This window comes from Muscardinus avellanarius, assembly GCF_963383645.1.
Source record: "Muscardinus avellanarius genome assembly, chromosome: 3".
NCBI lineage: Eukaryota > Metazoa > Chordata > Mammalia > Rodentia > Gliridae > Muscardinus > Muscardinus avellanarius.
In genome coordinates this window covers 105098859-105121469 of record NC_137788.1, presented here as the reverse complement: position 1 = coordinate 105121469, position 22611 = coordinate 105098859, and the positions used below count along the sequence as shown (strand labels likewise).

General features: G+C 42.3%; 1 protein-coding gene across 1 annotated transcript in view; it reads right to left on the bottom strand.

Annotated features, from left to right (window-relative positions):
- Positions 1 to 14350: 14350 nt before the first annotated feature.
- The window catches only part of SLC22A15 (solute carrier family 22 member 15), a gene marked incomplete at both ends in the record, with an annotated part of 80917 nt that continues 72656 nt past the window's right edge, over positions 14351 to 22611 (bottom strand). The window contains 4 exons of the mRNA XM_080692815.1: positions 14351 to 14440; positions 14745 to 14933; positions 18271 to 18343; positions 20475 to 20595. Coding sequence (XP_080548941.1) covers positions 14351 to 14440; positions 14745 to 14933; positions 18271 to 18343; positions 20475 to 20595 — 473 coding nt within the window. The remainder of the gene's footprint in view (positions 14441 to 14744; positions 14934 to 18270; positions 18344 to 20474; positions 20596 to 22611) is intronic.

The window sequence follows — 22611 nt, the reverse complement described above, 5'->3', positions numbered from 1 at the left end:
TTTGAGACCTAGCAAGCAGAAAAAGCTTAACATCATTTAATATCCAATTATTTTTTCTTAATGTATTTATCCTCAAATGCCTGGAGCCAAAATGACAGCATTTCTGATTGTTTGTATGTTATTATTAGATGAATTATTTTAAGAAACATGAATATTACAAGATTGGTGATTATGCCAAAAATTCCCCCAAAGAATATCTGCATGGGATTGCCTCTCTATGGGGAGAGATACAGCCAGTCTGAGATCAGCTTAAAATACACACACAAGCCGGGCGTGGTGGCGCACACTTGTAATCCCAGCATTCGGGAGGCTGAGAAAGGAGGATCGCAGTTCGCAGACAGCCTCAGCTATTTAGTGAGGCCTTCTGCAACTCAGTGAGACCCGGTTTCAAAATAAAGAATTAAAAAATAGGGTAGGGGGTGTAGCTTGGGGGTCGAATACCTCTGGGTTCCATTCCCAGATCCGCAAAAACAAAAAACAAAACACATACATATCACACACACACACACACACACACACACACACACTACACACACACCTACCTTTTATTCTGCACTCAAGCTTTGGTAATAAATCTATAAATACATGGGCAAGATTATTATTTAATAATCAGTCTTTTTTGCTTCTATTTTCAAGGTAGACATCATAAACTTTGTTAAATGTTGAGAAATGTTAATTATAGCCTTGCACAAAATGGTGGGATTGCATAATGAGATTAAGGTAGAATGAGGGGCTTTCTAGTTATCTATGAGTATCCTTCTCAGAGCTAAATTATGCATAGACCTTTCTCAAATTGGTGTTGAGGCAGTATATCACTAGATAAATGCCATGTGTTTGAATACTAATTTATTTAAAATTTGAATAAATGCTTAATGTGTCTTAGAGACTGTACTAATTCTTAGGGTAATTAAGATGAACAAGTCACCCTCCATGTTTGCCTCTGAGTTCAGATGGAAAGATTCACCTGAGTTATCAGGGCAGGCTGATGTAATCACAAAGGTCCATCTAAGGAGGCAGGAGATCAGAGCTATGAAGCTCTATGGGAGAGTGGTAAGAGGTCCATGCATTTCTTAAAAAATATTTGAGTGCTTATTACAGGCTAGTTCCATCAGTATGAATTAGGAGGTAGTAAAAAAAAAAAAAAAAAACCAACAATAAATAATGGCATGGCCCCTGTCTTCACAGAGCTTATGGCCTGGAAAGGAAGACGTCCTCATTTATTAAATTACACAGTAAATACTGTCATGGAAAAGTATAGGATGCTTGAAGAGAACACAGCAAAAGTATAGGTAGAAATAGAACTAATGTTGACAAGGCAGCTGCTGAAAATTAAGAAACAAGCCGGGCATGGTGGCGCACGCTTGTAATCCCAGCATTCGGGAGGCTGAGACCTGGAGGATCACGGTTCGCGGACAGCCTCAGCTACTTAGTGAGGCCCTCTGCAACTCAGTGAGACCCGGTTTCAAAATAAAGAATAAAATAGGGCAGGGGGTGTAGCTCGGAGGTCAAATGCCCCTGGGTTCCATCCCCAGACCCGCAAAAAAAAAAAAAAAAAAAAAAAAAAAAAAAAATTAAGAAACATCTCAAGAAAACATATTTTTGCTTGATCCACTTCATTTGACAATTAATGTAACTGAGGAAATATGGCTTTTATAAAATCAGTGACTTCTTCTTTATTGTCCTTCCAGACCTGTCATTTTCTGTGGAAGAATGCTGTAAGCTGGGTTCAGCCCAGTGGTTGAGCGTGTGGCCCTGGGTTCAATCCCCAAGACCAAAAAGATAAGAAAAAATTTAAAAGACACCATGACATAAGAAATTCAGAAACAAATCTTTTGTAAGCAGCTTATTCTTTCAAACATAAGCAGTAAAAGGCATTAAGTGGGAGACCTCAGGCTGAGCCAAATGGGTAGAAAACATTAATAATGCCGGGCGTGGTGGTGCACACTTGTAATCCCCGCGCTTGGGAGGCTGAGACAGGAGGATCGCATGGGTTCGAAGCCAGCCTCAGCTACTTAGTGAGGCTCTCAGCAACTTAGTGACACCCTGTTTCCAAATAAAATATTTTTTAAAAAGGTCTGGGAGTGTAGCCCGGAGGTAGAAAAGCCTCTGGGTTCCACCCCCAGTACCACAAAAAAAAAAAAAGAAAAGAAAAGAAAAAGAAAACATTAATAATAAATGCATTTGGGCTGTTGCCCATGGCCTGGGTTTGGCTTCTCCAGATGATGACTGAATTATTTCATTCTATTTACAATACTTGCCAATGACTAGATCAGGTTCTGCATACTTAGGATGCCTCAAGGACACACTTTAGGACATCTGGGACAGGCTGCTTAATGGCTCCCCAAGCTATCCACATGCTAATCCTCAGAACCTATGAATGTTACCTTTTAAGGTAAGGATCTTCAGATGGAAAGATTCACCTGAATTATCAGGGCAGGCTGATGTAATCACAAAGGCCCATCTAAGGAGGCAGGAGATCAGAGTGAGTCGGCAAGGTGATGGGAGAAGAGAGATAAGAAGGGCTAGGCTGTCAGGACCAAGGATTGCCACACACCCCAGAAACTGCAGGAGGCTAGGAACGCATTTTCCTCTAGAGAACCCTGAAACCAGCTCTGCTGACATCTTCAGTGAGAAAGTCATGCCTCTTAAGACTTACTCTATACTCTGACCTCCCGAACCATCATCACAGAAAAAGAATAGCCTTGTTCAAAGTCACTGTTTGTGATCATAGCAGCAATAGGAAACTAATACAACACTTTATAACTTATAACTAGAAAGGCCCTGGGGAGCATTCTTTATGGAAAAGCTGATTTGACAGGCACATTCTAACCATTCTCTTCTGTAGTCATTCTTCTGTCAAAGCCAACTATGTCTCCTCCTCTTCTCCCTTGGTTATAGTACCCACTCAGAGTAAGCTATCATGGAAAAATTAATTCCAATAAAGAATTTAAGACAATTATTTGAAAGCAAGCTGCTACTCTCTACCAATTTTCTTCCCTATTAATTTCAGAGTTAAGTCTCTAATCTCACTATACAGCGTTAGAAGCAAGCATATTGTAGACATCACAGTTCTCTTTGGGTCCCTGCTTTGCTCTGTCAGATGATCAAGGTGATGGGGCAGTTTGTGAGTCTTTATAAAGCATTTGCCAATCACTGTCAATCTTTGTTCTCCTCAAAGAGTTGCTCCTGTGGCAAAATGGGGTTCCTGATGTGATGTAGTCCTTCGGTTATTGATATTCATTCAGCACCTATCAAATGATCTGGACGGGGAAATGGGGGTTGTTTGGCAAGTTATATTCCAGTTATGGACAACGTAAGGCATATTCTAGGCCCTCTTCTTTTACATTCATATGCATGGAACTTGAGCCTGCCTCACAATTCAGTGGCAGCGTGCCTTCTACAATGGCGTATGTGGTAAGGGAAAACACACCCACAGTAGTACGTAGCTCTAGGAATGCTATCTGTCATGCTATCACCACCGCCAACGGTGTAGCTCCAACAATTCTGAAACCCTTTCATCTGTGGGGATGGATACTCACCATCTTCTAAGTGGTACATATCTTCCATTTGCCTTTCTGGACCCAACTCACAGGCTGGGGGCTTCCAGAAGCCCGAGTCTCCCAGACTGGGTGGGCTTCCTCTCACCACAGGCTCCCCGCTACTCTAGGTTGCTGGAGGCCCTGCTCATATACTGGTAAACTACTCACTTACTCAACTCTTATGCAGGTTGAGTGTGTGTGTGGTTTTCATCCATTAGAGACAATCATTTCACTCTATTTCTTTCTCTTTTTTTTGTGGTACTGAAGGTGGAACCCAGGGGCTTTTCTACCTCTGGGCTATACTTCCAGACCTATTTTATACTTTATTTGGAAACAGGGTCTCACTAAGTTGCTGAGAGCCTCACTAAGTAGCTGAGGCTGGCTTTGAACCTACGCGATCCTCCTGTCTCAGCCTCCCAAGTGCTGGGATTACAAACGTGCACCACCACGCCCGGCTTTGTTCTATTTCTTCAAGTTATGTATTAAGCAAAGCAATTCTATAAGAACCAGTTCTGTTCAAAACCAATTGTTTGGCAAGTCCTAGACTGAGGTTCTTTTGATACTATCATAGTTACATCTGCCCTTGATATTTTTCAATACGTAAGTGATTTATAACTTTATAATGCAGGGATCTAGGGATTGGCTGAGAGATTATCTAGACCTTTTCACAGATTAACAGCCCTTTTTCAGAAGAAACTTGGACCAACAGATGGCCACATTTGTAATATTCTGCACGAAGAAAAGAAATTCCTCTTCATTTGGGTGGGAATTAAGAGCCAGGCTTCTGAATTTCTGCAAAGAATATCATCCTGACTGCAGAGTATGGCATAAAAGTTGCTGTGAGTCTTTAATTTGCAAGAACTCCAGTTATTTCCTAGAGAATTCAGCCATGACACGACTTCGATGGAGCAAAGAGCTGCCAACATTTTGTTCAACATTCTTGAGATGCTTGTACCTCAATACACAGAACTCGCATGTTTCTATTCCACCCTGTGCATAGGAAATTGTATACATACATTTATCTATTATATACTGAAATGTATATGTAATTTCATTGTCTTATAACAACTAATAATGCTGCAAAGGACTTCTTTGAACATATCTCCTTGCACATTATGACCAGGCAAGAAGTAAGGCAATAAGGAAAGCATGTTTCGTGTCTTCCCTCCCTCCCTTTTTTCCTGGAATTGAACCCAGGGGTGTTCTACCTCTGCGTTATACCCCTAGCCATTACTAATTTTTAATTTTGAAACATGGTCTTACTAATGGCCTTGAACATGGGATCCTCCTGACTCAACCTCCCAAGTATTGGGATTACAGGTGTGTACCACCTTGCCTGGTGTATGCTTCATTTCTCTAACTGCCTATCTTTCCTTGTTCATGAATTGTGAATCACCTTCATGTGTCAAACCAATATTATTTTAGCCAGGCATGGTGGTGCATGCTTGTAATCCCAGCGCTTGGGAGGCTGGGACAGAAGGATCTCACAGGTTCGAAGCCAGCCTCAGCTACTTAGTGAGGTTCTCAGCAACCTGTTTCCAAATAAAATATAAAATAGGTCTGGGAGGATAGTACGGAGGTAGAAAAGCCTCTGGGTTCCATCCCCAGTACCACAAAAAATATATATTATTTTATTTTTAAAATGAAATGAAGTATGCTAGGCATGGTGGCACACGCTTGTAATCCCAGCAGTCAGGAGGCTGAGACTGGAGGATCGCCATTCATGGACAGACTCAGCTACTTAGTGAGGCCCTCGGCAACTTAGTGAGACCCTGTTCCAAAATAAAGATTAAAAAATAGGGCTGGGAGCCGTGCATGGCGGCGCACGCTTGTAATCCCAGCATTTAGGAGGCTGAGACCAGAGGATTGCAGTTCGTGGACAACCTCAGGTACTTAGTGAGGCCCTCTGTAACTCAGTGAGACCCTGTTTCAAAATAAAGAATAAAAAAATTGGGCTGGGGTGTAGCTCGGAGGTCAAATGCCTCTGAGTTCCATCCCTAGACCCACAAAAATAAATAAATAAATAAATAAATTGAAGGAGAAAATGTAATATAGCAGATACTATAGGTATTTTTGTTTTATGAAACCATTCTATTTATCATCTATCATCTATCTACCTACTTACCTAACTACATATGTATATAGACATACTGTATGTCACTATGTAAAACATTTTTTCTTACAATGGGTTACAGTAAAAAGTTATAAAAACACTGTTTCATTGAACCAGTATTGGAAAGAGGCAACAAAATGTATTAATGTGAGGGCACTGGAAATTTGCTTTGATAATTTCCAAAGTATAAATGATAAGTTGGGTCCTGCACTCGTGTGACTTTGCGTCACATGACCTCTGCTTGGGGGGAGGGCGGAACCCCCCCACCCCCCCCCCACCCCCGTGAGAACTGGGCGTTTCCCGCGAGTAAACCCCCATCTCGCAAGATGCATACCTTGAAAAGGAGAGCCCATCTCCTCTAGCTGCAGACAAGCGGGTCTGATCCCCGGGAGAGCCGGAGAGCCGAGCTGTGCAATTAAAACTTTACATGCCACATGTGCCGGACTTCTCTCGTGTTTTTCACACTCCGCCGTACTCACATATTTTTTATTTTACCTAACAATAAAATATAGTCAGAGCTTAGCTGCTGTGCAGGCACTCAGGCAGGGAGGGGCTGCAGCTATTACAATGCAGAGCTCCTCTCTGTCTTTGCCCTTCATTGTAATGATTATCCTATAGTAAAGGCCTTAGAGCCAACTGAAGCCTTTAGCCCTAAAACTACAATAGAGGCCACCGGTGCCTCTGTTTACCTCCTCTCCTCTGTGAGCCGGCCTGGGCATAGGGAAGGTAAAGTTTGTGTGCGGCTTCAAAGCACCTTAGTTGATGAGCAACTAATACTGTCCAATAAGATAGAGACAAGGGCCAGGTAGATTCTTGACCCTTGCACTTAGTAAGTGCACTGTCCAGAGACAAAGAGGCACCACCTGCCTAAGGAATAAGTAACTAGCCCATTGCCTTGGAAACGCTGACACGAATACAAAATCTATTTAAAGCTGGGGTCCCCACAAGGGGCCAGGGTTCCATTGTCGGGCTCTCCAGCCTGCAGGTCAGCATGCTGCTTTTCCCTCTCTATTTCCTACTGCTCTATTTCCTACTGTTTCATAATAAAGATTTGTTAAAGCTGCACTGAGCTGCCTGTTAGTTTTAATTTTTTTATTTAACAAACCTTAGTTGAATAAGAAAAAGAATCCCCACCATTTAAACCAAAACATTCATGACATGTACACAGGAGCAGGATTTCTAAATCATAGACTAGGCATATATTCATCAATTTGACTTGCCAATGACAACCTAGTTGGTGAATAAATTTATGCTTCCACAGTATGTCAGTAAATTCCTTTTTCTTCTCAGCTTCAACATTTGATAATCTGACTCATTTTTCTTAATCTAATGAATTAATTAATTAATTTATTTATTTATTTATTTATTTTTGGTGGGTCTGGGGATGGAACCCAGGGGCATTTGACCTCCAAGCCACACCCCCTGCCCTATTTTTTTATTCTTTATTTTGAAACCGGGTCTCACTAAGCTGAAGAAGGCCTCACTAAGTAGCTGAGGCTGTCTGCGAACCACGATCCTCCAGTTTCAGCCTCCTGAATGCTGGGATTACAAGCATGCGCCACCACGCCAGGCTTTCTAATGGCGCGGGGATTACAAACATGCGCCACCATTCCCGGCATCTATTTTAATATCTTCTTTTTTTTTTTTTGCGTTTTTGGGGATGAAACCCAGGGACATTTGACCTCTGAGCTACATCCCCTGCCCTATTTTTTATTCTTTATTTTGAAACAGGGTCTCACTAAGTTGCAGAGGACCTCACTAAGTAGGTGAGGCTATCCATGAACCCTGATCCTCCTGTCTCAGCCTCCCGATGCTGGGATTAAAAGTGGGGGCCACCAAGCCCGGCTTTTTAAATGATATCTTAATTTTGTTTCAATTTGCATTTCCCTGATCCTCTAGTGAGGTTGAACAGCTTTTCAACTGCGAATAATTAGATTATATATGTATATGTATATTTGGTACTGGAGATAGGACCCAGGGACATTCTACCTCCTAGCTACACCCAGCCGTATTTTTTTATTCTTTATTTTGAAACAGGTTCTCACTGAGTTGCAAACGGCCTCGCTAAGTAGCTGAGGCTGTCGGAGAACCGTGATCTTCCCTGTCTCAGCCTCCCAAATGCTGGGATTACAAGCATTCACCACCACACCCGGCTTTAATGATATTTTTTTTATAAACTTTTCTATTACTTTTCTGTGATTTATAGTAAATCTTATATATTCTGGATATTAACCTTTGTCTTTTGTAGACATTGCAAATATTTTTTCTTAGTTTATTGCTTTTCTTTGACTTTGTGGTATTTTTGGTCATGCAGAAAAGTTTAAATTCAAATATAGCAGGGTGTGGTGGCGCACGCTTGTAATCCCCACGCTTGGGAGGCGGAGACAGGAGGATCCTGCTGGTTCGAAGCCAGCCTCGCTGGCTTAAGAGACCCTGTTTCCAAATAAAAATATAAAATAGGTCTGGGAGTGTAGCCCGGAGAAGGGTTTCCAGGAACCCCAGTATCACAAAAAAAAAAAAAAAAATTCAATTATAGTTAAATACATTTTTTTTAAATGGTTTAAGATTTTTTTTTTTTTTTTTTTTTTTTTGGTGGTGGTATTGGCTATACTCCCAGACCTATTTTATATTTTATTTGGAAACAGGGTCTCACTAAGTAGCTGAGGCTGGCTTCGAACCATGTGTCTCAGCCTCCCAAGCGTGGGAATTACAAGCATGTGCCACCACGCCTGGCTATATGGTTTAAGATTCTTAACTGTGAAATTCATCTATCTTCCAAAGTCATAAGAATATTCTCCTATAATACTTTCTCATAATTTTTCCTTTTTCATTTAGGTCTTCAATCTAGTTTTTTTTTTTAATGGAATGAGAAGATAGGACCTAATTTTGTTTTTTACATGAAAATACAATTGTTTCCATGTGGGTAATTAAATAGTTTGTTCTTTTCCTGCTGACATCTCATGTCAAATTAAAAAATGGCCAAATAATTACGTGCCTGGTCTTTTCCTGGGCTCTTGCTATGTTCTACTGATTGACTTGTCTATCGTTGACCCAAACTATGACTTCATAAGTTTTGATATCTGAGAAGTCTAGTTCTTTTAAGTCTGCATTTGATGCAAAATATTTTATCATTATGTGTCTCATAAGAATAAGTATTGTTTCATGAAAGCCACACAAATACACATGCATACTTTATAGATATTATATATGTATATTTTATAAGAGTGGGAAGAGAGAAAATCAATATATATACATATATGTATATATGTGTATATATATATATATATACATACATATATGTGTGTGTGTGTGTGTGTGTGTGTGTAGTTATTTCTTATTCTTATTTCAGAATCAAGAAAGCTGAAGCCCAAGGTGCCAGGAGGGTGAGCAGATACTTTATGTTAATTCACCATATCCACTGTAATACCCCCTTATTTTGGTTAGGAAGCTTCCGGCATTCCTGGCCACTAATAGCTTTTAGTTTGCAAGAGTGCTGAATTTTATCAAGCAATCTTTACGTACCTATTGACATGACCACAAGGTCTTTCTACTTTGATATATCTATGAATTTTCTATGATGCATGATCTTTGCATTCTTCTCTTATAAATGTTATTAGCATTACCATTTGTGCCTGACTCCCCGACTTTGCTATAACCTCTGTTCTTTTTTTTTTTTTTTTTTTTTGGTGGTACTGGGGTTCCTGGAAGCCCTTCTACCTTAGGGCTACACTCCCAGACCTATTTTATATTATTATTTAGAAACAGGGTCTCTTAAAGCCAGCACGGCTGGCTTCAAACCTGCGTTATCCTCCTGTCTCTGCCTCCCAAGCACGGGGATTACAAGCATGCGCCACCATGCCCGGCTAACCTCTGTTCTGCACATTACCCATGATTTCTAGCAGGTTCTATATTTTTCAAAAATGCTATTGCACATCTTGACACATTTTGTAAGAATAATAGACTAGGCCTGTGTTTTAGGATCCTTTATTAAATTAAAAACTCAAATATCTGCATTTTATTTTATTTTAAAAATCTAGTCCTTTCTAGATACCTTTCTGATATAGGGATCAATTATCAAAAATTTGTATGAAGTAAGTCCCACTAAAAGGTATATTTTAATTCTGATAAAATAGCGACAATTATGTCAATGTATATTTCTAAAGAATGTAAGTCATCTACTAAAAGTATCTTCCTCAATGATCCCCGTAAAAACACCTGTTCAGGGTATAGTCACATAAACAGTAGCTCAGAAACCTTATTTTCTTATTTGTTGTTTTTTGTTTATTTGCTCTCTCTCTCTCTCTCTCTCTCTCTCTCTCTCTCTCTCTCTCTCTTTTTTTTTTTTTTTTTTTGTGGTACTGGAGATGGAACCCAGGGGCATTCTGTCTCTGAGCCACACTCCCAACCCTATTTTTTATTCTTTATTTTTTGAAACTGTGTCTCACTGGGTTGCAAAGGGCCTCCCTATGTTGTTGAGGCTGGCCACGAGCCTCCTGTCTTAGCCTCCCAAATTCTGAAATTACAAGTGTGTGGCACCATGTCTGGCTCTATTTGCGCTTTTTTTTTTTTTTTTTTTTTTTGGTGGTACTGGGGTTCCTGGAAGCCCTTCTACCTCTGGACTACACTCCCAAACCTATTTTTATATATATATATTTTTTATTTGGAAACAGGGTCTCTTAAGCCAGCGAGGCTGGCTCCAAACTAGGGCAACCCTCCTGTCTCCGCCTCCCAAGTGCAGGGATTACAAGCGTGTGCCACCACGCCCCCTCTATTTTCTCATTATTAAAGGTCAGAGAATATCTACATTGCTTGAAAGCAGCCAAGAGGTAAATATTTGGCTTTTCAATGGGCCACGGTTTTAACAGACAAAATCAGGAAACTCCAACATGGTTTCTTTCAACATACTGTGTAATGCGAAGATTCTACACAGACTGTTAGTAAGACCTTTGGCTCTGGAATCCTTGGAATTTCTTATATTTTTCTTGCTTATATTTTTCTTTTTAGAATTTAATTTTGAATAAAATTTTAAAATTAAACAGGATATTTTTACAAAGCATCTGCATAAGGAATGTATGTTACCTACCAATTAAAAGAATTTTCGATGATTTAATGAAAGTACTTGTACACATGTGCCCATTATGTGATAAACACCAATATTCTTTTCTTTATTTGTGGTACTGGGGATGGAACCCAGGGGCATTCTACCTCCGAGCTACACCCTCAGTCCTATTTCTTATTCTTTATTTTGAAGCAGAGTCTCACTGAGTTGCAAAGGGCCTCACTAAGTAGCTGAGGCTGGCCGCGAACTGCAGTCCTCCCGTCTCAGCCTCCCAAACACTGGGATTATAAGCATGCGCCACCATGCCTGCCTCAACCAATATTCTTGAATAGTTATCAAATGCGAAAAGAACTCTATTTTGTCAAGGCATTGCAATATTTTTTAAAAAGTAAATATTAAACTTTGCTAAAGGACTATCCAGAAGGAAACAAAATTTGGTAATACATCTGATGGGAACAATTGATAGCCAAACCCAGCCTTTATACACAGCAAGTATTCAAACTGTGGATCTTTTTCTTCTTACTTCCATCTCCTGGCTGGGAAAGAAAAATCCCAGGGAATGAATTAATTGAACTCTCATTTATATAGAAGCAGCAGAAATCCCACTACCAACAGTGAGATGGTCTCCCAGTTAGTCCTTAAAGGGAGCAAAGGCATCCCCTTGGCTATCTCAGAGTGCTGAGCCTATGGGTGATAACTTTTCCGTATTGGGATGTATTACTCTTGTAAAAAGAGCTCCAGCCAACAAAAAAATTACATATACATTAGTCCATTGTTTTATTTTTAAATACATGACCATTTAATAACAACTTAAATTTAAAAAAAGAGTCTCTGTAAATTCTTCCTTTCCTGATGGAGGGCTGATTTTCATTTTCCAGAAAAGAAGCAGGATCCCACAATTTGCTGGAGTGATACTAAGAGGAGTTCTACAATCTCCCTGATGGCTAGAAACAGTGGTATTTAGTATATACTTGCTGTATCTAGATCAATGTTATGGGCACAGCAGAGAGAAACTGACAGCGGTAGAGACAGCTCCTTTATGAATAGCCCAGGGAGAATACCATCATCCCAATACTTGGGAGAGTGAGACAGGAGGATGACCAGTGTGAGGCCGGCTTCATCCACTTGGCAAAACCCTGTTTCAAAACACACATATACATACACATATACTGTAGGACCAAAGAAGGGCCATGACAGACTTTATCCATACAGCAAACGCCAGGCCTGAGTTTCAGTTTCCCAGGAATACAACTAACAGTTAAGTGCCAGTTTTGGCATGTGGGTCAGGATGAAAAACTCCCAACCAACCTCAGGAGACACGAACCAAATGGGAGGCACCAAGTATCCTGTCCAGTTGCTTGTGATGATAACAGCAGCAACGATTCCTTTTGGTTTAAAGATAACTGCTTTGTAAATCAAAGCCTGAGTGACTGAAATGTAAATCACAGCCCACCCGAACGACTGAAATGTATAAAACTGCCTTGGAACAAAGACTCGAGGTCCTTGTCAAAACTCCACTGTGTTGGAGGGACTTGGACCCAAGTTCGAGCTAGTCCCCAATAACCCCCTCCTTCCTGCCTTTGTATTATTGTGTGTTGGTGGTCTCTCCCCCTGAGATCCCGGACTTTGGGTATAACAATATATGAAGGGCTGAGGTTGTAGCTTGGAGGTAGAATACTCCTGGGTTTTATTCCAAGTGCTATAAACATAAAAACAACGAAAAACTAAAACAGACGGGGGGTGGGGGGAGGTAGGGAGAGAAGGGGGGGAGAGGGAGAGAGAGAGAGAGAGAGAGAGAGAGAGAGAGAGAGAGAGAGAGAGAGAGAGAGAGAGAGAGAACGAACATATCCAGAGTCTACTGGGCAGGATGCTTCTAAGCTTTCTGGAACCAGCCCTGTGACACCTTTCCTTTAAACACTCATGTAATTTCTCTTTCTCCAAGTGGTTAGAAATGGAAACTCTGAAAACACAGAAATTTCCTGGTTGGGACAATGATGTAAAGTAATGTTACCCAAACTCCTTGACTCTATACTCTTGAGACAGTATTCAGGTTTTATGGGAAACAGCTATTTTTAGCACATGACCTTAGGAGACAAGTATGATGTTAATTCATTTGGAAGCTGGGAGCACTCAATGAAAATCCAGCACTTCCTATGAAATGACTGTGCCTTCCATTCTGCTTAAACAGGTAGGGCTGATCGAGGGCACGGAGAGTTCAGGTTCCTCAGTGCTGCTCAAGTTGCTCATGACACAACAAATAAACAAACAGAATTACAAATGCTAGTTTTTTGCTCCCTTTTTAAAAACTACAACTCTTTTTTTTTTTGCAAACATACAAATACTCAACATGTTACTTTTGAACTGCCCTTTACCTGCACAAAGCTTAATTGTTTGCTGTGCATGATTCTGAGATGACTGCTGGCACTAGACTCACAGAAGGAATTTTTCTGAAGGTGCTTATAAATGGGAAATCACATCACTGAAGTAGCAAAGGTGGCAACCAGGCCCCAGCCACATATCTTTTTTTTGTGTGTGTGTGGGGGGGTCTAGGGATGGAACCCAGGGGCATTCAACCTCCAAGCTACACCCCCTGCCCTATTTTTTATTCTTTATTATTATTATTATTATTATTTTTGGTGGTACTGGGGTTCCTGGAAGCCCTTCTACCTCCGGGCTACACTCCCAGACCTATTTTTACATTTTTATTTGGAAACAGGGTCTCCTAAGCCAGCACGCGCGGCTGGCTTCGAACCTGCGCGATCCTCCTGTCTCTGCCTCCCAAACACAGGGATTACAAGCGTGCACCACCACGCCCGGCCTATTCTTTATTTTGAAACCAGGTCTCACTGAGTTGCAGAGGGCCTCACTAAGTAGCTGAGGCTGTCCGCGAACTGCGATCCTCCGGTCCCAGCCTCCCGAATGTTGAGATTACAAGCGTGCGTCACCACACCCGGCTCATATATCTTGACTCTAGGAAATTGCTGCGGTGAGGTGGGCTTTTCCTAGTGAATCATCTCAGGAACTAAAGGCACAGGAGCCAAGTACACCAAGACTCTGGGGACCACACTAAAGACTCAAATTTCCTCAGCTGAGGGGCTTGGGCCACACATAGGGCCTTTGAGAGCTTCTTCCTACCTGCATAACTGAAATACTTCCAACCTGTATAAGAAGATACCCGGGGCTGGGGAGCAAGTGATAGGGGCAAAGGTCAAAACAGTATAAAGATTAAGTTTTAAAGACAGTTTATCAAATCCTTCTGAAATGGTGAGAGACATTAGGTAATTGCTTCTGGATCACGATGAAGATAAAGCAGCAAGAACAAACTTCTAGACACAAGTCCATCTCTCAACCTGGAGTGTGGCCTTGAGCTGTGCGGCCACAGGTCATGAAGCCGAGCTGAACTCGAATTCTGAGCAAATTGAGAATGATTCCTCAATGCAGTGAGGTTTTCTCTTATGAAATCTCTTCTCCAGCTTCCTTTGTGCCTAAAAAATAAAAATCAGTCCACGCTGAGGACCATCTGCGTACGTTCAAGCCAAGCTTGTCTTTCTGCAGCTCTGAGGACCCAGAGGGGACCTTGCCTTGGCCAGAGGCGTGAAAGATGGACCTTGGCTTCTCAGCAGGAATATGGCCTCCTCTTCACTTGATCATCTGAGTCTCTTCGTCTGCATCATAAAACTCTTCCTCTTCTTCACTCTCGCTCCCAAACATGCTCTCCTTGTCTGAAGGCTGACGTGGGAAAGGAGCAGAGGGCAGGAAAATGAGGTCATTACATTCCTAAAACGAAAACTATCTCCTGGCTTGTCACCTGCCACGGAGATTTTTATGATCTCTATTCCTCCAAGAAGTAGCCCATAGAGTGTTCTAAGAAAACCAACACATTATCACTCATCTTTATTTTTCTGCAAATCATCTACTGTTGGATCCCACCCCTGGTTCTTCATTCTATTGAATCAAACTCAGGCATCATATATTTGAACCGCTATCTCATCCAAGCGGGCGATGTGAATAGTTTAGGTGAACATTGTCCTACCTGCGGGGGATCCAGAGTCTGTAAGGACAGCGCCTCCTCCCCCAGCCTCCGATAAGAGTACACCTGAAGGTCAGCAAACGTCTCCAGCAGCGGGCTGTTAAGAGTCTCTGGCAATAACAAGCTCAGGAGGCCCGAGGTCAGGCCCGTGGCTCCGAACACAATGAAGGGCAAGGACCACTGCACGTGTTTCTGTGAGGGTGGCAAGGAATCAAACAAACAAAACCCGGTGTCAGTTTCCATAGCAGATGACATCAGCAGTCCCATGACCAACAACTGTCGCCTTTATTATCTGGGCCTTCCCATGTGAACGCTATAAACCACCTTTTCTTTCCTCATAGAGCATTAGCCTGGGAAATGATAGAGTGATTCCCCAGGAATGTGGCGAGGAGACTGAGAAATCCGGAGGCAGCAGAGAAATGTGGACCAGAAGCATCACTGTTTCCTGCAGGTGGAATTGTGGGAGGTGTCTGGGCAGGGCAGGCCACAGGGTCAGAGTTTACAGGAAATCTGGGGTCCAACTTCTGTTCTGAGGTCAGAGTTTACAACACAGTGATCTCCACATATTCTTCACATGAGAGACACCCCAAAATATTTGCTTAGGGTGAACTTTTGAGTTCTTGAGTCTGCCCATATACCAAAACACCATTAGGGAGAAGCCCAGGATTAAAGGGATAAGAACCCTGAAAAGAAAAAACCCACCTCATGCATATGGTCTGTAAACTACTTAAAATCAACATATTCTTAAGGAAAAGTTAACTTTTTCTTTATTTTTTTCTATATTTGGTAATAGGGATTGAACCAAGGTGTGTTTTACCTCTGAGCTACAGCCCCAGCCCTATTTCAATTTTTAAAATTGTGTGTGTGTGTGTGTGTGTGTGTGTGTGTGTGTGAGTGAGTGTGTGTGGTACTGGGGGTGGAACCCAGAGGCTCTTCTATATCCGGCCTTCACTCCCAGACCTATTTTATATTTTATTTGGAAACAGGGTGTCACTAAGTTGCTGAGAGCCTCACTAAGTAGCTGAGGCTGGCTTCGAACCTGTGCGATCCTCCTCTTTCAGCCTCCCAAGAGCTGGGATTATAAGCATGCACCACCACGCCCTGCTCTTTTTTAATCTTTTAAAAATTTTTATATAGAATTTTGTGTTTTATTTATTAGTTGAAAAATAAATAATGATTTCTTCTTTATTTTCTTTATACTTTTATTGGTGCACTGTAATATTTGGAATTCACTCCATTCTCTCACCCCTACTTCTTATTTTTATTTTATTTATTTAGTTAGTTATTTTTTGGTACTGAGGATGGAACCCAGGGGCATTCTACCTCCAAGCTACATTCCCAGCCCTATTTTTTATTCTTTATTTTGAAACAGGGTCTCACTGAGTTGCAGAGGGCCTCACTAAGTAGCTGAGGCTGTCTATGAACCATGATCCTCCTGTTTCAGACTCTCAAATGCTGGGATTAGAAGCGTGCGCCACCACGCCCGGCTTCTTATTTTTATTTTAAAACAGGGTCTTGCTATGTTACGGAGGCTGGCCTCAGATTGTGATCCTCCTGTCTCAGCCTTTCAAGTACCAAGATTACAGGTGTGTTATCACTGCTCCCAGCTAATGTTTTACTTCAATTCAAACAGGTTTGAAGAAACACAAAAAGACAACTCCTTGCAGGATGTTGTTTTGGAGCCATTCTGAGCTGACTGGTGTTCTAGAATTCCTGAACAGGAGGAATGCTTTGGTTTGGACTTCCAAATCATGTAGGTACTAATTCGGATTTCCATCAGACAACGTTTTCCTAATTTCTCAAAAGTGAAGAGATGAGCCAAGCGTGGTGGTGCACGCTTGTCATCCCAGCATTCAGGAGGTGAAGACCGGAGAATCATGGTTCGTGGACAGCCTCAGCTACTTAGCGAGGCCCTTTGAAACTCAGTGAGACTCCACTTCACAATATAAAAAAAAAATTAAATAAAGACTAAAAAGTGAAGAGATGATAGAGAAGGTAAAAGAAGTAGATGAGGGGAGAGTGTGAGAGGAGAAAAGAGAGCAGGACAGAGGGACAGAGAGAGAAAAGGGAGGAAAAGGAGAGAAGGAAGGTGGGGGATCTCTCTACTCTCTTGCCTGCAAACACAGGCCCAGGGTGTTGTTGAAGAAATGGGCACACAGCACTTTCCCTCTCTCAGGAATCAACAGAGGCACGGTACTGGATGTTACAATGTCCTAGAATAGCCATCCAAGGTCAGACAGCTTTAATAGACACCTAATGTCCTACATGTATTTTGCTGAATGAAACAAAAATAACATGATTCCTATATAAAAAAAGATCTTGTGACCTTAAACTGATCATGAGCCAGGCGCGGTGGCGCACGCTTGTAAAATCTTGGGAGGCTGAGACAGGAGGATCGCACAGGTTCGAAGCCAGCCTCAGCTACTTAGCGAGGCTCTCAGCAACTTAGTGAGACCCTTTTTCCAAGTAAAGTATAAAAATAGGTCTAGGAGTATAACCCGGAGGTAGAAAGCCTCTGGGTTCCATCCCCAGTACCACCAAAAAAAAAAAAAAAAAAAAAAAAAAAAAAAAAAATCTGATCATGAGACATGGAGAGAGATACTCAGAAAAAAGAAGTGTGCTGCAACTCAAAAGGCTGAAAACGTTCTGGCGGCATTTCAGGGACACCCGCCCTGGGAAGAGGGGGTTAGGCCACCTGAGGGACGGACAGCTGTCTAGAGAGGTCTGCGCTGCACGCTCGATCCAGTCACCTTTCAGCAAGGCTTGGCTAGAAAGGCATAGACCAGACCAGGGAACTTGAGCCTGTTAAGATGGGAGGATTTTAGGGCTCTCCTATAGCCTCTTTTGGGGCTGTGAAAGTTAGAGAATGAAAAAAAAAAAAGAAAAAAAAGAAAGAAAGAAAAGAAAGAAAATGGCCGGGCGTGGTGGCGCACACTTGTAATCCCTGTGCTTGGGAGGCGGAAACAGGAGGATCGCACAGGTTCGAAGCCAGCTTTGCTGGCTTAAGAGACCCTTTTTCTAAATAAAAATATAAAATAGGTCTGGGAGTATAGCCCGGAGGTAGAAAGCCCCTGGGTTCCATCCCTAGTACCACCAAAAAAAAAAAAAAAAAAAAAAAAAAAAAAAAAGAAAAGAAAAGAAAGAAAATGAACAGGCACATTGCTAATTTTCTCTTTTCTTTCTCCTCTAATTTCTTTTCTAAATGGCATGCCTTTAGAGGAGGCATTTAATATGTTTCTGATCCTCTGTCACCTCTAGCACAGAGGTGACAGTGTCCATTTCACAGAGTCAGGAGAAAGGCTCACTGGCATCAGCTGATCCTCCCATGAACAGAAGACCAAACCCATCAGGGGTAAAAGCAGCCCTGTCCACCCGCGCTCACAGAGTCCTGGGCTCTGGATCTAAAAGGCATAAGGTACACATTTGTGTCAGCTGACCGCAAATGGCACCTGTTCATTACCTCTTTCTATGCAAAAGCACACACATTTCCAAAGCAGAGAAGCCAGAAAAACAGGAGGTACAAACCAACCAGTGAGGGCACGAAGGGAGCAATGATGCCGCCGACTCGGGAGAACATGGAGCAAGTCCCAAGCCCGACGTTCCTGAAAGGAGGAAGGAAACGTAAAGCATGGGCCAGCAGGCTCTAGGAGGACGAGTTTGTTTATACGTGTTGGTGCATGATAGCCTCACATCATAATGCAGCTCACGGCGCTTGGCGGGCTCCCCAGCTCCCTCCCCTTCCCTCCTCTCCTCTCCAGGGCACTGAGGTTGACTTTGGTATTCCCACATATGGACATAGTGTCCGTGGAAGCTGTTCCTTCACTGATCCCCCTCTCCACCCCTTTTTCTTAGAAGGGGAGCTCTAGTGGGACCCCTTTCCCTGGCTCCACTTAGGTTTCTCCCCTAGGAAGATAATTTAAAGATGCTGGTGGGGGAGGGGAGATAATGGGCCCAGAAGAGCATATCCCAAATTAGAAGCATAGAATCCTATAGAACAGTGCTGCCTAGTAGAACTCTCTCTGATGCCAGAAATGTCCTGTAATTACATTGTCCAATAAGGACACCACTAAACACACACGGCTACTAAGTACTTGAAATATGGCTAGTGAGCAAGAGGAACTTAATTTTTTTTTGTACTAGGATTAAACCCATTGGTATTCTACCTCCAAGCTACAACCCCAGAACTTTACATTTAAATTTAATTTTAATTTTGAAACTGGGAATTGAACCCAAGGGTGTTGTATACCTCTGAGCTACACCTCCAGCCCTATTTTATTTATTTATTTTCTTTATTTCTTTATTCCTTTATATTTCTTTATTTCAGCTAAGTTTCTGAGTCTAACCTGAAATCTGAGATCCTCCTGTCTCAGCCTCTCATGTACAAGACTACAGGTGTATGCTACCATGCTCAGCTTGAATTTCTGATTTATGTAATTTTCATTAACTCAAATTTAACTAGCCACATGAGGGTGATAACTACCATATTAGACACTGAGTCTATAGAGAATGATGCAGAAATAGGCATTTGAATATCTGCTGCCAAATGTTTTTATGTGTTTTTGTGCTGTGGGAAAGCTGGGCGGGTGGGGGGTCTTTCTATTCAAAAAAGTCTGCCCATTTGTTTATTTATTTTTTGGCTGGTCTGATGGTAGTGGGTTATCAGAACATATCAGAACTTATTTATTTATATTGCGGTATTGGGTATGGAACCCAAGGGCATTCTACCTACAAGCTACACCCCTAGCCCTATTTTTTTTTTATTCTTTTTTTATTTTTTGCAGTACTGGAGATGGAACCCAGGGGCATTCTACCTCCGAACTATACCCCCAGCCCAATTTTTTATTTTTTAATTTGGAAATAGGGTGTCTCATTGAGTTGCAAAGTGCCTAAGTAGTTGAGGCTGTCCTCGAACCACAATCCTCCTGTCTCAGCCTCCCGAATGCTGGGATTACAAGCCTGCGCCACCATGCCTGGCTTTTTATTCTTTATTTTGAAACAGGGTCTCACTGAATTGCATAGGGCCTCACTAAGTAGCTGAGGCTATCTACGAATCACGATCCTCCTGTCTCAGTCTCCCTAATGCTGGGATTACAAGTGTGTACCACCACACCCGGCTTGCCCAGTTATTTAAACACAACAAATTATTAAAAATTTGAGTGTAGTCAGGTTGTGGTGGCACACGCTTGTAATCCCAGCACTTGGGAGGCTGAGACAGAAGGATCGCAGTTCATGGCCAGCCTCAGCTATTTAGTGAGGCTCTCTGCAACTCATTAAGACCTTGTTTCAAAATAAAGAATAAAAAATTGGGCAGGGGGTGTAGCTTAGAGGTTGAATGCCTCTGGGTTCCATCCCCAGACCTGCAAAAAAATAAAAATAAAAAATAGGGCCAGGGGTATAGCTCGAAGGTTGAATGCCCTTGGATTCCATCTTCAGGACTGAAAAAAAAAAAAAAAAAAGAGTATGTGTATGTTCTGTGTAAAACAGTGCTCTATGAGAATAGGCACGTGGTCTCCTTGTCAGTGATGTGCCTGACATGAGGTGAGTGGCTGTGTAAAATAAATCCACCAAAGTAAAAACAGCTCCCAGCTCTGTGTCTGGTACAGAGCACTTCTCTTAGCGTTCCCACGAAGGAACTAAGCTCAGGCCAGAGGTGAAGGACAGTCTACCAGCAAGAGGACAGGAGAACCACAACTCTGCTGACGCGAGCAGACTCAGGATACACAGAGCACTTACCTGATGATGGTGGGGTAGAGCTCAGAGGTGTAGATGTAAACGATGTTAAAGGCAGCGCTGATGGTCAGCTTCCCCAGCAGGGACAAGGAATGGCTGTTCACCACTGCAAACACACCTGTGTCTGAGGAGGACAGGTCAACAGCTGTGAGGGCCACACAATGGCAGTCCCCTTAAATGGCCCAGTCCATTCCATTCTAGCGAGAGGCATCCATGTTGGTCTCAAACAGCAAAGAGGAGGCACAACTGAATGCTCATTTGGAAGGTTTAGTGATCACACACAAACACATCCGCACCATTCCTCAGTGTCTGGGCTATTGCTGTGAAATCTGATACTGTTTGCCATGAAATGAGGTGGAATTTGCACTCATTCCTGAGAGCCCCTGAAAACTTCTGCATGGGAAGAAGTAAGTGCATCCACCAAAGGTGCTACTGGACTCTCCTCACTTCTTGGTTTTTTTTTTCAAACAATCAGTGATGTGAGACAGTGGTCAGCGTGACTGGCCTTGACAGACATGAGGCAGAGCAGTTGCACGCCCTGGTGTTTGCGTTAGCTTTCTGTTACTGTAATAAACACCTTGGGTAATCAGTGTATAAAGAGGAAAGGTCTGCTTTGGCTCAAAGTTTTGAAGGTTTCAGTCTACGGTCAGTGGCCCTCTGTGGAAGGCGGTAGGCTGTGGCTGGGAGCACACGGTGGAACAATGTGCTCACCTCTTGGTGACAGGGAAGAGAAAGGGAGGAAAAGGAGGAGCTGGTCCCAGTGTCTCCTTCAAGGGCTTGTCCCCAAACAGTATGTCTTTCCAACAGGCCCCACATCCTAAAGGTCCTACCCCTCCCAACAGGGCCCTAGCACTCTGAGAGACATCCAGGATTCAAACCACTGTACGTTCTATTGAGAAGGCAAGAGATAATCTCACTACATTCTGACCAATAAGACACTTGCATTCTTTAAGGAACGAGAGATGAAATAATGGAAAAACTTGTAGTTTTTCCTCTTTCCTAACTTCTTACTTTAAACAGTAATAACATTTGAATCTCTTAATGTAATGTGTTTACATAAAATGCAAAAAACATCTTATGCCCGTTTTTTTCCTTACAAAAAAAATCTGTCACTATCTAGTGATTCTTCCCTTTATTAATAGTACGTCTTCTGGGATCCTACAGTTTTTTTTTTAACCTGTTAAACATATTTAACTATTCTCCTTCAATAATCTATTTGCTTCTACCTTCAAAATAACAATTTTCCAGATATTCTCAACGACTCTGTTATGTCTCCTCCCTCCACTACCAAGCGTTGCCAGGGAGTGGCCACCATTCCATTTCCTCAAGCACTCCAGCGCCCAGACCCAAGGCTGTCTGCTTCCAATACCATCCCTCTCAAGTTCCAGCTCTTGAAGGTCAAGAGCGAGGGCTTAATTACCAAAGGCAATTGCCTGGCATTCTCCTTGACATTTCTGCCCAGTGGAACAGTCTCCTTCCTTCTGTAGGACCGTGTGGCTCCCATGAACCTCTCTTCTCCTTCATTAGCTCCAGTGGAATATTCTCTCCTTCCTTCAACCTCCACTGCTCCTACTTTTAATCCATTAAACTGGCATGTCCCAGATACGTCCTTGTGGCGGCTTACTTTTCCATCTTGTCTACCCCAAATATATTTTGGGTTATCTCATTTTTTGTTTCCCTCGGTTTCTCCCATAGGACTGTTGTTCACTAAATATTTTTTGAACTAAGAAGCGAAAAAACTACAATAGTAATTGATTTGGTGTAAGGAATCTGCCCATGCACTCTCAACTTCTCCAGAGGGAGGTATATAATATGCTTATTTTTTTTTAAAAAAAAAAGTCTCTCCTTTCCTGTTGATGAAATGAATCTTTTTTTACTTTGAGATGGTGTCCTGAAATAGTGGGCAGGCACTACCAGCCTTCACCATCTGCAGCTGCTTTCTCCTCCTCTAACACAATATTTAAGAAAAGTTAGGCTGGGCGTGGTGGTACACGCTTGTAATCCCAGCGCTTGGGAGGCTGAGACAGCAGATCACACAGGTTCAAAGCCAGCCTCAGCTACTGAGTGAGGCTCTCAGCAACTTAGTGAGACCCTGTTTCCAAATAAAGTATGAAATAGGTCTGGGAGTATAGCCCGGAGG